Source organism: Buteo buteo, chromosome 12 (assembly GCF_964188355.1).
Source record: "Buteo buteo chromosome 12, bButBut1.hap1.1, whole genome shotgun sequence".
Taxonomy (NCBI): Eukaryota; Metazoa; Chordata; class Aves; order Accipitriformes; family Accipitridae; genus Buteo; species Buteo buteo.
Window position 1 is genome coordinate 35047585 of NC_134182.1, and position 15057 is coordinate 35062641.

The window sequence follows — 15057 nt, forward strand, 5'->3', positions numbered from 1 at the left end:
GAAAGAGGAGAAGAGAGAGGAATTCCTGCCACATTTATTGGTTTACCACTGTATTTTTTCTATTCAGCTGTGGTGCTAGTAACTGAACTAAAACAGTCAAATGAATGCTTGAGAATTGCTTTAATGTCACCATGACCACGAGTCCCTCTGAGCACACAAAGGTGGGTAGTGTTAGCTCCTCCTAAAAATTAACTCTATAAAACAAACAAGGCTGGAGTCTATCTTTGTTGTTTGCTTATTTGAGGAGGAAACGGTCTGATAGTTGTCAGATACCGTATGTTCCAGGTTTTATGTGCAGGTAAATAAAAGGCTTATTAGTGCATTTAAAGGTAAATTGGCAATTTTAGGGTTTCCAGCCGTTGGGGGAAAACAAACAAACACTGCCCCACCCCATTAATCAGGATTGTAGCCTAACATCAAGATTCTGGACCAGGTTATTCTATGATGTTTTAACAATTGCCTACAGATGAATAAAGACTGCCAGCCTTTCATTAGCAGCCAAATAATTAGGAAAAAATGGGGATAGTTGATTCTTTAATTGCTCTACACTGTAGTTAATTAGCAAGGATTCCCCACCTAGGTTTTTTGTGGTGGCTACACTGCTGCAGGATAATATAGTTCATGTGGCACACACACCATGCTGCACATCTGGGCTCAGAGTGAGGGTGGTATTCTCCTGGAGCATTCTAAGTCATTTCTGTGTCTCTCTCCCACTCTTGCAGGACATTGTCAAAGACCCCAAGTTTATCCTCGGAGGAGCCACAAGAACTGACATTTGCCAAGGGGATCTTGGTGAGTGATTCCTCCTGCGTGGACTTGTTCATGCCTACACCCTGTGAGGAGCAGCAGGAATATCCTCGCACAGGGGATGTTGTCCCACCTGAACTGGTGGAAGCCATGAAGCTGGAGGTACCACCCGTGCTCACCTTGCCCGCAGCCACCTCTTCGGTAACACCCTCCCGTTGGTGCCAGGGACCATCCTGGTGCAGTGGGATTCAAGATCAGGGAAGGATCTTCACATGAGTGTACTGTGAGCCTGAGGGAGCCTTTTGTCTACCGGCACCTCCAAACTGTAGCACTATCTACCCTGGCTATGCAGGGACGTGCTTCCTGGGGACACACGGGCTGACTTTTTGGATTTCAAGAGGGGTGGCAGCTAACTGCTATAACATCTCCTCTGGCCCCTACACCACCTTCTTTTCCTCCTGAAGGGAGGAAAATGAGGGGTTTTTTCCCCCCTTCTCAATTCGCAGGTGACTGCTGGCTACTAGCAGCCATAGCTTCTCTCACACTGAATGAAAAAACACTAGCAAGAGTGGTGCCACGTGATCAAAATTTTGGGCCAGATTACGCTGGAATATTTCACTTCCAGGTAAGCTGAACATCTGGCACAGCATGAACACATTTCCGTCATTACGTGTCATGGTCTATTTTGCAGTGGGGTTCCTGGTTATTGCAGAGGAGACATTGAAAACACGGGGATTGCTGAGCTTACACTGTTGTTCATGTGTTGAGACACAACCTAGAGGGCTATGTCAGCCTCCCACAGGCATGCACTTAGCCACTTCTGCTCTGTGAAGAGATATATGACTTTAGAAATCATTTCATATCTTCCTGGGCACACAAAGCCCACTTAGGGTATAAGGCCTTAGAGGAGTTGCACTGGGATCTGTAATACATGTGTGTCTCAAAAGTGTCTTCAATCACGTGGTGACCACTTGTGTAGCTACATGAATGATGTCATCCAGACAAGGAGCTACAGTACAGCTCTACGCTCTTAGTCTTAGTCTTTTCTTAACATAGATTACCCTTCCTTCAGAGCAGCCTGGCATGGTATAGTGGGAACGGATGATTTGCATATGACTTCTAATCAAGCCTATGATTGTTTCTAACTTACAATTGGAAGTGCTGGGACACCAGAGTCCTATGCTCAGGAAATGACATGCTGTCAGCAAACTCATGCCCCATCCTTTCTAAATAGTTTTGGCAGCACAACGAGTGGCTGGATGTCGTGATTGATGACCGATTACCCACCTTCAAAGACCGGTTGGTTTTCCTGCACTCAGCTGAACACAATGAATTTTGGAGTGCCTTACTAGAGAAAGCCTATGCCAAGTAAGTAACACTGTGCATACAAAATTGGTTATTGTACATCCATTATTCACAATTTGTACATAGATTATTCACAACTCAAGTGAACAGCTTCTATCCAGTCTTGGGGGGGGGGGGGTTGCATTTGCTACTGCCCTGATATGAAGATGTTATGTCTGTCTTTTGTGACCTGGTCCAGCTTCCAGCACATCAATAGATACAACCCTAGCTGATAGCAACAGAGTTGGATCAAAGCGTCAATCCTGCCATTTGTGTCTCTGCTGAGACCTCAGCTGATGGTTCTGGAAAACTCTATATTTTTAAATTATTTGGCAGGTAGCAAGGCACTGACACACAGTGATATTCAGTCCTTGCCAACCTGACAACTGGCACTAAAGAAAGAAAAGCCCCAGGCTTTAATGATATGGAGAAATTAATTAATTAAAAATGCCATTAACGAGGAAAGCAGAACGATCCCAGTACGCCTCCCATATATCCTGGGTAGATTCTGGGGTACTTCTTTTGACTTCAGTGCTGTTGTTGCAATTGTACGCCTGTGTGAGAGAGCTCTTGAACACGGGTATCTTCAAACTTTTGAAAGCATGTCTCACGGTCAGCATGTGTTTTCCAGGCTGAATGGCAGCTATGAGGCTCTGAAAGGAGGCAGTACAATAGAAGCCATGGAGGATTTCACTGGGGGCATAGGGGAAATGTATGAGGTTAAAAAGGCTCCTGACAATTTCTACGAAATCCTGGAGAAAGCTCTGAAAAGATGCTCAATGGTGGGCTGCTCTATTGATGTAAGTAAGAAATGGGGTCTGAATTTCTCAGTTTATTTTTGTGGTTTCTGCTTTAAAAACCCCTGATTTTTAAAGACTGGTTAAATTAATGGCAAGTAGGCGGATATGCACTTAACTCTGCAAATAACAGCTATGAACTGATAGATATGTAATATTAATGTATTCCTTAGCACAGTTGTTTAAAAGAAAAGAAAAAGATTCATCACTTTTCAGCACATGATGGCCACTGTGTTTAAGGCAATAACAGCATGAGTATGAGCACCTGGTGAGAGTTAATTTTATTTCCTGACTTATTTGGTCACTTAGCATTAAAATTGGCCATAGCTTTTTGAGGATTTACTGGTTCCAGAGACTACAAAATTGGTTTATTTCAGCCCTGAATCCTGTACCAACACCTATGGGAACTTGGGGGACTCAAGACAATTTTCAGGATAGGTGTGTTTGTTTGTAAAGAGGGGCTGGGGCTTAGGGTATGTCAGGTTTATCCCTCCAGAGTCTAAAACCTCCAGCTTTCCTAGAGGAAAGGTTGCTGGTGGGTAGCACCTGAATAGGTTACTTACTTACACTGCTCTGGCACTGTGTCTGACGCAGGGTAAAAGGAGGAGTGTCCTTGGCTTTCTGTGAAAAATGCCCAAGCTGCTCAAACGAAAAATCCCACCAAGCACAAAATGTTTCATTTCCCTTTTGGGCATTTGTAACAAAGACAAAGGAAGTGCCCAGGCTGGGGGAGAAGGAGAGAGGCTTTCCTTTGCCCTCTGCCCAAAAGCCTCACTCTTGAACATTTGGCTGTGCTGAGGGAGACCTGTTGTCTCAAACCCATTACCTGCCTGACTGAAAGCAGGGCTTTGCCACAAGCTCTCTCTTTTACTCAAGATTCTGCGCTCAACTTTGGGGTTCAGTGTTTTCCGATGTGTGTTTCCCTTTCTCTCCTGATGAAGCTTTGCTGCTTGCAAAGACTGATTAAATGTTTATTGACTGTCGTGGTTTAACCCCAGCCAGCAACTAAGCACCACGCAGCCGCTCACTCACTCCACCCCCATCTGGCTGATGGGACCCTTCACTGCTATCACTGCTCCATCAATGTCTTTTTACAAGAAATGAGGCCGTACCAACACCTGATCTCAGTCTGAGAGCACCTTTTCCCACCCCTTAGCTGACACAAACTACATTTGAATGGGAGTTAAGACTGAGATCCTGGAAAGTAGATGATGTTGATACAAAATCACAGGGGCAGAGAAGGTATTTCAGCCTGGAACCACCTTATTTTCCCTCTGAGTGAACAATGCTAAAAAAAAAATCCTTTCTTTCCTCAAAGGACACCACTGCACCATCACTGTCTGGATCCAGCAGACAGACCAGTTCCCTGTTCTCAGTACTGGTTAGCCACTGACCTCCCACCTGATGGTTGGAAGGGACCAGGTAGCATCACTCGCGATCTCACTCTGAAGAGAGAGATTCACATCTTTTTTTTTTCCCATATTTCAGACCAGCAGTGCTGCAGAGTCAGAAGCCAAAACCCGCTTTGGCCTTATAAAGGGCCATGCTTACTCCGTGACTGGCATCGATGAGGTATGTTCAGCAGTGCAGGGCAAGGACAGACCTGGGTAAAAAATAAGGGAGTGTCCCCCAACCTCAGGTGACAGGGGAGTTATCCTGGAGGAGATATCCAAATTCCCATCCATCTTTCCCTCTCACATCTCCTGTAGCAGTCTGCACCTTTTGCCGAGCTGTTACACCAGCTTGCCCAGCCTCTGCACACTGGAGAAGTCCTGCTCCCTAGCTACTGATGCTTGGTATTATCTCTATTTCCTTCTTCCCCAGGTGAGCTACCGGGGCCGGCAAGTGCAGCTCATAAGGATAAGGAACCCCTGGGGACAGGTCGAGTGGAACGGCCCTTGGAGTGACAAGTACGTGCACTGTCCCATAGACACTTGCCTCGCAAAGGCCGGATCCCAGCTGCTGCTCCACAGCTGGCTTTCTGCAGCCCCAGCTATTCCACAGAAAATTAAATCAAGAGTTTGCACATGCGTTAACAGTATTAGTGCCATACTAACATGTCACCCTCAGTATTTTCAAAGCTGCTCAATTATGGGGACTCTGTCAAAGTTGTTTAGCCCCCAAAATCTAATGTTAGCAAAAATCATGCATTAATATTAATGGGATAAGTTAATTTTAAGACACTCCAGATTGGAAAAATTATATGTTTGGAGTGACTTTTTGTTTATTTTTTTGCAAGCCTGTTGCTGTAGTACTTGTAACACAACATCCATACTTTGTCCTACTGCAGATAAGCTGGAAACTGATATTGTATTACCCCCTCTAAGCAGCTTATGAGTGTCTAGTTGCATTTACTGTTCTGGGTTTCTAAAAGCCTCAGGAATAGGCAGGAGCCTTACAGGTTGTATATGACCATTAAATGAGACCCTCTCCATGCGGTACCCACCAAAGTTGTGGAAGGACCCAAAAGTACAACAGGACTGGTCTGAAAGCCGGTCTCTTTTTACTACCAAAGGTAAACAAAGTGCAAATAATACAAAACAAAAAAAATATATAGTAAAAAACAACACTACATTCCTCCCCAACATACACTGTCCAATATATTTTTGCACATATGCATGGCTTCATTTTTTGTTTCACTTTCTTCTGCTAAATTTTTTTTTTATTCACACAAATGTAGAGGACAGGAGCCATAACCTGCCTTGCCCTTTAGAGTTGCTGTGACATGTAGTCATCCTTAGGACTACTTTGAATGTCCCTGTCGTTAACATGACTCAGAAATAAATGAAATATTTCCACATCAGCTCTGATCCCTTGTTATCTTGAAAAAGAAAGATGTGGATAGTTGGCATATATAATGAGTGATTAAATCTCAGAGAGGTTAAGATCAGGACAGGCATCTGACAATTTGTGCTGTTTATTGAAAAGGCTGTATCTGCAAAGCAGAGGTCTGATTCTGCTCTTGGGACGTTTCCTGGAATTCAAGATGCAGAGGGGCTTGCAGGTCAACGCAGGAATCTGTATTAACACTTTGCAGTGGTTGTTGAAATTAAAAACCTCAACACAAGGTGCCTGTCAATCCCTGTTTATTATGTCAGATTGGAAATGTAGTAGGGCATTTCCAGTTTTTCCAAAAAGCATTAACAGGTTTTTGTTTGGTTTTGACCTGCTGCAGCTGGAGTTGTAGGGGTGAATGAAAAGGAGGCAACCTGGAACCCCAGTTACTCCAGCAAATTTCTCTGCATGGGGGAAGGAGGCTATTCAATTCCCATTGACTCAATTTTGAAGAGACATCTGGCCCTAAATTACTGACAAACATAAAAAAGCAGATGGTGCTATGGATGGAAAACAGATTTAAGGAGGGGTGTGACTTACCAAAAGCTTTACCAATAGCCCCATTATACCCAACCCTAGCACCTGACAGCAGTCCCAACTCTGAGTGCAGGCAATAACTCATGCAGGATCATCCTGGAGCAGCTTTAGGATCTTTGACCTGGTCCTGCTTCCAGCTACATTAGTTGGGTCTCTGCGACCATGAGTGACAGCAGGAATTGGGAAACCTCTTAAATGCATCTGTGTTCTTGTGAGTCACTTGCATAAAACCCATCTGGAAGAATAACAGCCTACTGCTGTATCCAGCCAGTCATTCTGAGGCAGGCAAAATTAATTGCCACATACCTATAGTAAAGCTTGGTTTTGTTTTCTTGCAGCTCTCCAGAGTGGCGTTCAGTCAGCCTGTCGGAGCAGAGACGCCTAACTCAGACAGCACTGGATGATGGAGAGTTCTGGTAAGCCACAGGTTTTTAAAGGAGTCTCTATGTGAGGAAATAAATGCTCAGTTTCTGCCTAGGAGAGGGCAAGTAGAATGCTCACTTGGTTTTCTCTGTGTTTCGTGTGTGCCCGTGTCTATTCCAATAACAAAAAGCACTTTAAAAGTCACCTTAGTCAATGGCATTAGCTTATTTCAAATACTGTGTGTCTCCCATGAATGTAACACCCTTTAAATCCTTCCCATGAACAAAGGCAGGCTCTATGGAAGGGAGCGTTGTATTGCGCTGTATCACCGATGAAATGCCTTCAGGGTAGATACGGTACTGGAAGGAAAGGGAGTCCTGAGAAGCGATACTACTTGTTACAGAAAGGAAAAGAACACCAAGATATGTGTGAAATGATGGACATTTTTAAGAAAAGATGAAATGAAATGGAAAAAAAAAAATGTGGTAGAAATTGCTTTAGAAGTGTGAAGTGTTCTTCATGCCAAATTCACAATCTCAGACAGAGCAGATGGCTGACTTGCACATGATCCCCCCTATATCAACCATGCTGTGCACTACTGACAATGTGTCTGGTCACATTTTCTAGGGCCAGATGTTCATCTCTTTTACACAGAGGTAAATATAGAGAGATATGCAGTGGGGCTATTCCAGACTTTTCCTGCAAGTTAAACCAAAGTTCAACTTTAGGCCTGAAAAGGGATTTGAGATAGACAAGGCAAAACATTAAATCACATAAAATGATTTATCCCAAACTTTGATAGCTCTGGAGGGAAGTAGGTCTGTTAGCTTATCCATTACTTAAGTATTTTTACATAGGATATTTTGAGTTATTTTGCTATTGATATTGCAAATGCAGTAGGGTGTTTCCAATTTTCCCAAAAAGCTTTTGTGGGTTTTTTTTGTCTGTTTTTGACCTGGCTACAGCTGGAGCTTATGGGGTGAATGGAAAGGAGGCAAAGACTTTACCTGGAACCCAAGTAATTCCAGCAAGTCTCTCAATACAGGGCATGACTTAAAGCCTGTGTAATGGAGGTGCAAGTGTGCAAGAAGGAGTCAAATGAGCGACGAAATTAATGAAAAAGTTGTCTGTCCAACAGAGCTAAGCTGATAGTTAAGTAAGTACTCGGAAGGCCAATAAAAATTAATGAGGTTGAGCATACCCAAACAAATGTTGGCCTTCCTCATCCAGCATCTCAGCCACTCAGAGCAGAAACAAAAGCCATTGGGACTGCAATTTCCACTGAAGGGGTTAAGTGGACAAAAACCACATGCCGAAGATAAGAAATGCTTCCAAAACCAGTCAGGCAAGTTTGTTACCAGCTATTCCCTCCACCCAGTCCATCAGACTTATTTTTCCTAATGTCTTTTGACTTCTGTGTGTTTCTCTAAGGAGTGTTTGCCTCTTTGCCCCCTCTAAGCCACACCTGTATGGTTTCCCCATCAGGCTTCACATACAGACTTTGCATGAGCAATAAAGTGATGTATCCCTGAAGACATTAAAATGGTCAGATGAGGAAAGAGATGAACATAGCTGCTTCTCTCCAGCTTTCAGTTTGCTCCTACTGTGGTTTCTGCTGATGCGGTTTAGCTGAGGAGATGGCAAATGAACCATATTCCTGCTTCTGCAGCTGAGGACCTTCAGCCAGTCTGTTCATCACTACTGGTGGTGACTTGGCTTGCCTCCCTGGAAAGCTGGGGTAATCTTTATGAGGTGCTTTGAAACCTGCTGCTAGAAATAGTGAGTAGCAAAGTACTTATGTCCTCAAGAGTTCAAAACATGTTCTCCATGACATGCATTATCTTTGGGCTTAGAAAATAATGTAAGGTGCAATGGGGCTCTTCTTGTTCACCACAATTGGCTTCTACTGAAGTAGACTTAATAGTAAATGTTACAGTCAGCAAGCTCTTTGTATGTCATTTCTTAACGTGTCTAGAAGCTAAAAGGGAGCCCAGGTAACCTCCTATGCACTCATGAACAACTTTTGTAACTGTGCTGCAGGTTTTGGACCCAGCTTATTCCATGTGCTGACTGCACACAAAAGCAATGGCCATTTCTCCTACACAGGCTCATTTCTGTTAAATGAAAGAAGTTTATTCTCATGTATTCATCCTAGGTGGCACAGGAAGGCTAGGAGGAAGGGTAGAGCAGCCAGGGAAATTAGATCAAAAGCTATGGAACATTTAGAGCAAAATAAGTGTCATATCATGAGAGTGTCTTCAGCCAATGCAAAAAGGCAGCACAGCTGTAGAGGTCTACATGGGATAAGGCAGCCAAGGTGGGAAATCTGGTCTGATAAGACCTTTTGTCCCTTTTGTTCTTTGGATTTGTGAGGACTGAAGAAAATCTTCATGGTAAAATGCTGAGGGCCTGCTGACCTCATTAACTACCCCAAAGATATTTTGGCTGCATATTAGCAGCTCAGATTGGTCTTGTCCAGATGCTTCTACTAGATATGAAGAAGGCATCCTGCTGTTGGCTAAGAAATCCTTCTTATTCACCCTGGTCCCTTTCCTCCTAAACTCAGAGGATCAGAGTCTTCTCTTCCCTTCACCGGTACAAATCTACAATGGGCCTAGGGAAGTCAGAACAGGTGTTTTACCTCTTAGGAGCCAAATCTGATCTATAAAGTGCAACTCCTTCATCTGCTTTGCAGCACGTTTCCAAAGAGCTCAAAATTGCATAGTGTGGCCAGGAATCCGAGTGACTCAGAGACAGATTTTGCTGTGTTGCCCCTGCTCTAGTGTACTGAGCATCAAAGTGAGAATTAGCAGTGCCTAGGACGAGCAATACATGGGAATAGCCGACAAGAAAGAGGACAGAGCTCAGGAAAGCAAACCCTGCTGCTCCTTCCCACACTAAAAACAAGTTGTAAAATGGCCCATAGCAAGTGTAAATTAATAACACCACAGACACCTATTTCTTATGCAGCAGAAAAATGGAGCTAGCTGTGTTTGGTGAGTTGTGCTGAGGGCTAACTGGGTCCTATTTGCCACTTCTGCAGATAAACATGCAGTTTTGGACAGCTTTTGCTTTCCTGCTACTCCATTTTGTTGTTAGGCATCAGCTACTGGAGGAAAAGGATAGTTACAGAAATTCATGTTAGGGAGGAGATCAATTTCTGTGTTATTTCTATGGTCCATGGAGAGAGAGGGGCTGTTAGAGATAGCAATTCAGAGCAGAGGACACATCTGTATGCTAAATTACCCTCAGGAAGGCCTAATACCTCTCCCCTTTTGCAGAGGGAAGTTCAGCCTACCAAGGCTACCCTCAGTCTTAGAGCATATGGGCCTCCTGTCTTTGCAGTGCCCACCATGCAAGCTGCTGTCTCTTAGACATCTTCCCTGCTCTGTTCCTTTTGCCCAGGGCTGCACACCATGCCCAGTGGTGCTGTTTGCTCAGTCCTGAACACCAGGCTCCTTGGCCGGCAGGACTGTTGGTATCTTTTTGCCCTCTTACTTGCTAGATAAAAATCACATGGCTTATCTGCTCCTCAGCATGCTGAGCAGGCTACTTTCAACCAGTCCAGCCTAGCAGCTCAGAAACGTCCATATTGTGGCATTTGCTTCCTCCTTCCCATGACCATGTGTATGTGTCCACCTTGGGTATAAAATATATGTAGTGCAATCTACATGACACAGTAGCAGGCAGCAGTGTCTATACTGCTTTCAAGGGCAGAGTGGAGACACTACTCAACTCCAAACACAATTTTTGTCTCATGTTTGGTGTATGTTTTTGCTAGGACAGGGTCCCAGGCACCCATAAAGGAGGGGAGGGTGGGCACCTTGAGCCTAGGCACCTTAGCAGAGGCCCAAATGTGAGTTTAACTGCAGTGCAGACAGGCTAACCGTACCATGGCTTGGCTAATCCATCACCATGTGTCCCTTGTAGTGCTGTCATGCATCTGACACTGAACACACGGCTGATTTGTAGGCAGACTTAGCTCCTGCGCGATGCCTGCCATCCTTTGGTTGGCTTTTTGGCAGCATAGATGCAGCTATTAAGGACAGGATGGCATCAGTGAAATAACTCTTTCCACCATAGGTTTTGTGCCAGTGTCGCTTCTTTTCATCTTATACCCAAATGTAATTGAATAAAATCAACAGTTACAGTGCAAAAAGAAAAGTGTAAGAAATGTCAGAATGAGACCCAGACAATAAGGTTGCTTGTGTTTTACACCACAGTGAGGGAGAGCTAGCTTCTCCCCTGGTGTACATCAGCATATCTCCATGGTCACTGAAACTATTCAAATCCACACGAGCTGGTGATCTGGCCCTGGGACTCTGGGAAGTAAGTACTTCTGCTGGACATGCTTCACTGAAGTGAATGACCCTCTGTTCCTTCCCATGTCTTTCACTCAGGATGAAATTTGAAGACTTTCAAGTGCATTTTGATAAAGTTGAGATCTGCAACCTGACTCCAGATGCCCTGGAAGACAGCACTGCCCACAAGTGGGAGGTGACCATCCACCAAGGGAGCTGGGTCCGGGGATCCACTGCAGGGGGATGTAGAAATTTTCTAGGTAAATAGATACTGCTTTGAAAATGAGAAGCAGGCACTGAAGTCTTTATCCACCCTCAGCTGCCTCTCCTGTTGCCCGTAGCCAGAATTTCGGGTACAGGCCAGGCCAGCTGCATCTCAGCTAACAGGAACCAGCCAAAGTGACAAATGTTCATATGGTCCCACTTGAGACTTTGTGGTAAAAGAGCTGCTTTCTTTGCTCCCAAATTTGTTGGATCTGATTTGCCTCTCATTTACATTTGCATGAGCAGGACTAGCTCCAAATAAGTCACTTAAACTGCAGCAGTAAGTGTAAAATGAGACAAAAATCCAGCTCAGCCAGCACGTTTATGTGGCTCTGAAGTAGCATCATGGATCTGAACTGTGTTACTCCAGACTGGCACCAGCACTATGGGATCATTGTAGCTATGTACTTTTAACAAAATTCCATCTGACAACTTTATTTAATCCATGGTAACTTAATAAAATATCAGGCCTAAAATCTTTTCTATACCTAGTTCCATGAAGGATTTTGGCATTTGGCTTATTTTCTGCAGAGCTTAGTGGAAAGAAGCACGACAGCTAATGGAAAAACTAAATTTGAGCAAAACCTCAGCTTCATTGTCCTTTTTGTCTTCTTTTTTTTTGGTAGTAGTAGTGGTGGTATTATTCTGAGGCAAGAAACTCTCTGGTGTTCTTTACATTGGCAGAGACTTTCTGGACAAATCCACAAATCAAGCTACATTTGACAGAGAAAGATGATGGACAAGATGACTGCACATTCATAGCGGCGCTGATGCAAAAGGACCGCCGTAAACTCAAGAAGGTTGGCGCTGAAATGCTAACCATCGGCTACTCTATTTATGAGGTACTCTATTGCTTTTACAGCGCAGTAGCCACACTATCAGTATTAACATCTTTCTCTGGGTTTGTACCCCTGCCAGTCATCGTGTATTTTTAGGGCCCTTGCTCTTAAAATAATCTTCTTGGTTACATCAAGCCCCACGGAGAATTTTGATGTGGTTGGGATGGAGCCCTCTCAGAGGAGGATTTAGGAGTCCCTGGGGGGGGGCCATGGGTTCCCAGGATAGACTCTTTGGCCCCATGATTCTGTTATCCCCTGCCTGGCTCTTGGAGAGGGGACATTGCTGCTTATGAGCCTCTTGGGATGCATCACACACAGGGGTGCCCTCCCCTCAGTGAGGTTGGGATTGGCAAATCTGTTGTCACTGCTCTGTGGCACCCCGCCTGGGATGGTGATACTTAATGGCAAGAATTGTTTAAGCAGGAAGACAATGTTCCAGAGCTCTCTTAGACTGCCTTCTGGGTGGGAAAGGACCACTGGTAACACATCCTTGCCATAAGGTGGAGCTAGGTGGGAGCTGTGAGCACATGGGTGAAGGGATGAGAGTCAGGGCCAGAGCCAGGGGAGAGGCTAGTGCCAGGCAGAGTTTGGCTCTGTGATTGGGAAAGGGGCAAGGATGGCCACCAGCACACCCCGGCCAGTGCAGCGCTGCCTTCATTTCCCCTCCTAGAGCCCCGGCAGAGACGGACACTTGGGCAAAGACTTCTTCAGGTACCACCCCTCCAAGGCCAGGAGCAAAACCTACATTAATTTAAGGGAAGTATCTAACAGATTCAAGCTGCCGCCGGGCGATTACATTCTTGTTCCCACCACGTTTGAGCCGCACCAGGAGGCAGATTTCTGCCTGAGGATTTTCTCTGAGAAGAAGGCCATCACTGAGTAAGTCAGCAGCGAGCCGCGGGCCCTCCAGTGCTTGCCTGCGTGTGGGGCTGGTGACTGCTGGGGGGAGTCTGGCTGCTGGGCATCCAGCCCTACAGCAGAGCCCTGGCATGGAAAGCTCCTGACGTGGGGGTTTTTTTTGCATTTGCCCATTTTTGCTAAACCTGACTTTTTTTTGGAGACGAGTTGAGGAGGTGGGGAAATAGGGCTTGCCATGGTGAATCTGCTGGAAGCTTGACAAGGACGGGTTGCTAGCTGCCTGATACTGTTTGGGAATCTGTGAATGCAGCAGTGTTTGTTTCCTCTCAAGGTTTGTCCAAATGATGATTTTATATGAAAAAGGGATATTGAGGAAAAAGTGTGTGCACAGTGAATAATGAGATGAATTCTTTAGCGGACAGCATGCACAGCTGTGCCCTACCTGAGTCCTGCTTAAAGTCTGTTTTAAGGGCTTATACCAAAATTTAAACAGTGCAAAAATCTGATTGTCTGCTGAATTTTATCTAAACTTAACCTGTTCAGTAAAGTTTTATCATTCACCTCTGGAAGAAGTAATAAGCAAGCTTCCACCCCAAGCAGATGTTGAATATCTTCAGATACTAAATAAGGTTTTGTTTTCTCCAGGGATCTAGATGAAAACGTTGCCATTGATCTCCCTGAGGTAAGTCTACAAGTTAAAATAGCAAGAGAATAGCTCAGCAGAAGCTGGCACACACTGCTTTTACTGTCTTTGGCTAAAACCGTTCATTTCACAGGAATGTTACACAATTGCCAGCTTTGTGTATGTGACTGAAACAGACAGTTCTGCTGAATATGGTAAAAGAGCTGTAACAATCAAAATCATAATCATTATGCTTCTGCATCCGCTTCAAGGCAGTTGGCGTCAGCCAGCACCAGAGGCATGTATCAGCCACCATGGGTGCGCTGAAAGCACACCCGTTCGCACCAGGGAGGCACATGGCCATTCACATCTTTTAAAATTTTATGTATTATGAAAAAATAAGAGGCAAGAGAATGTCCACAGACCTACATTCATTTTGCATACATATACATTTATTTTACTTATCAATATCCACAGGGCTTGGGAGGCAATGCTTGATACATGTGCGTGCCTACTGAAATGATTAAATTCTTTTTGTTTCTGAATGGCCTGGTCTGCCTGCTGAGCACTAATTGCAGCTGAGTCTGAGTCAGCTCCTGTTTAAGTGTATCCTTGCAAATAAGCCCTTAATTGTGGTGTGCCTTCCCATGGAAACAAGCTAAGCTAAGATCTCCTGTGTCCCTTTTCAGTACAGTTCTCCTCCAGGGACCAGCTAATAAGCGCACCTCCATTTCTGGGATCTCAGGGCCATGTTCAGTAGTAAAGTAAATCTGTTCACCTGTCATTAAGTGACTTCATCCAAACTTGAGCAGAAGGAAGTGAGGAACATGCATACAGTCAAAAAAAGTGTAAGCAGTCAAGCAGTGTCACCAGGGCCACTCTGGTGACAGTACACTAAGTAGCATCTATGTCGTATCTTTTGTGGATAGAGAAAACAAAGCCCGATTCTTTGCTTCCTGTACTGTGCTGTTGCCTTCTTTTTCCCCATTTTTTTGGCTCAAGAACTCCTCTCTGTTCACATGGTCACCCCAGCTATAGCAGTGGCTCTCCACTACTGGATCTCTCTGCTCATCAGTGTAGACTGCAGGCTGGGGTCTACACCCCTGCGACTGCACTGATGCACTCAGCTGGCAGCCAGCTCACTAGAGCTGTGGTTGTTCAAGGACCCGGGGAAGCAGACTGTTGCAGGGGTGGGATGAGAGAGGTGTTTTCCAGGATGGGTGCTATTGGTTTTGACATAGCCAAGGCAATGGCACACTATGCAGTCGCCCAGGCGAAGGAAATGGCGGGGGTGAGACTCCCCGCTGGCAGCTAGATGGTTGGGATGCCTTAGGTCTAGTAATGTTCAGGAGCATGTGTGCCCTTATTTTAAGATGTACTGTGGTCCCCTGGTGCACAGAGAGGCTACATGCAGGAGAAATGTCATGTTTTACAATTCTTATAATGACTTGTGTGGTTGATGTTGCAGCCTCTAAACCCAACCCCAAGCCCACAAGAAAATGAAGAAGAGAAGCAATTCCGGGCACTGTTTGAGCAGATTTCAGGAAAGG

General features: G+C 44.9%; 1 protein-coding gene across 4 annotated transcripts in view; it reads left to right on the forward strand.

Annotated features, from left to right (window-relative positions):
* The window catches only part of CAPN9 (calpain 9), a 28362-nt gene that overhangs the window by 5150 nt on the left and 8155 nt on the right, over positions 1-15057 (forward strand). For 2 of the 4 annotated variants that reach the window (XM_075042068.1, XM_075042065.1), the window contains 12 exons: positions 723-792; positions 1254-1372; positions 1982-2115; positions 2723-2891; positions 4377-4460; positions 4713-4798; positions 6599-6676; positions 11024-11184; positions 11873-12030; positions 12698-12906; positions 13531-13567; positions 14976-15056. In XM_075042068.1, coding sequence (XP_074898169.1) covers positions 723-792; positions 1254-1372; positions 1982-2115; positions 2723-2891; positions 4377-4460; positions 4713-4798; positions 6599-6676; positions 11024-11184; positions 11873-12030; positions 12698-12906; positions 13531-13567; positions 14976-15056 — 1386 coding nt within the window. The remainder of the gene's footprint in view (positions 1-722; positions 793-1253; positions 1373-1981; positions 2116-2722; positions 2892-4376; positions 4461-4712; positions 4799-6598; positions 6677-11023; positions 11185-11872; positions 12031-12697; positions 12907-13530; positions 13568-14975; position 15057) is intronic. The other 2 variants (XM_075042066.1, XM_075042067.1) reach the window with 2 other exon arrangements.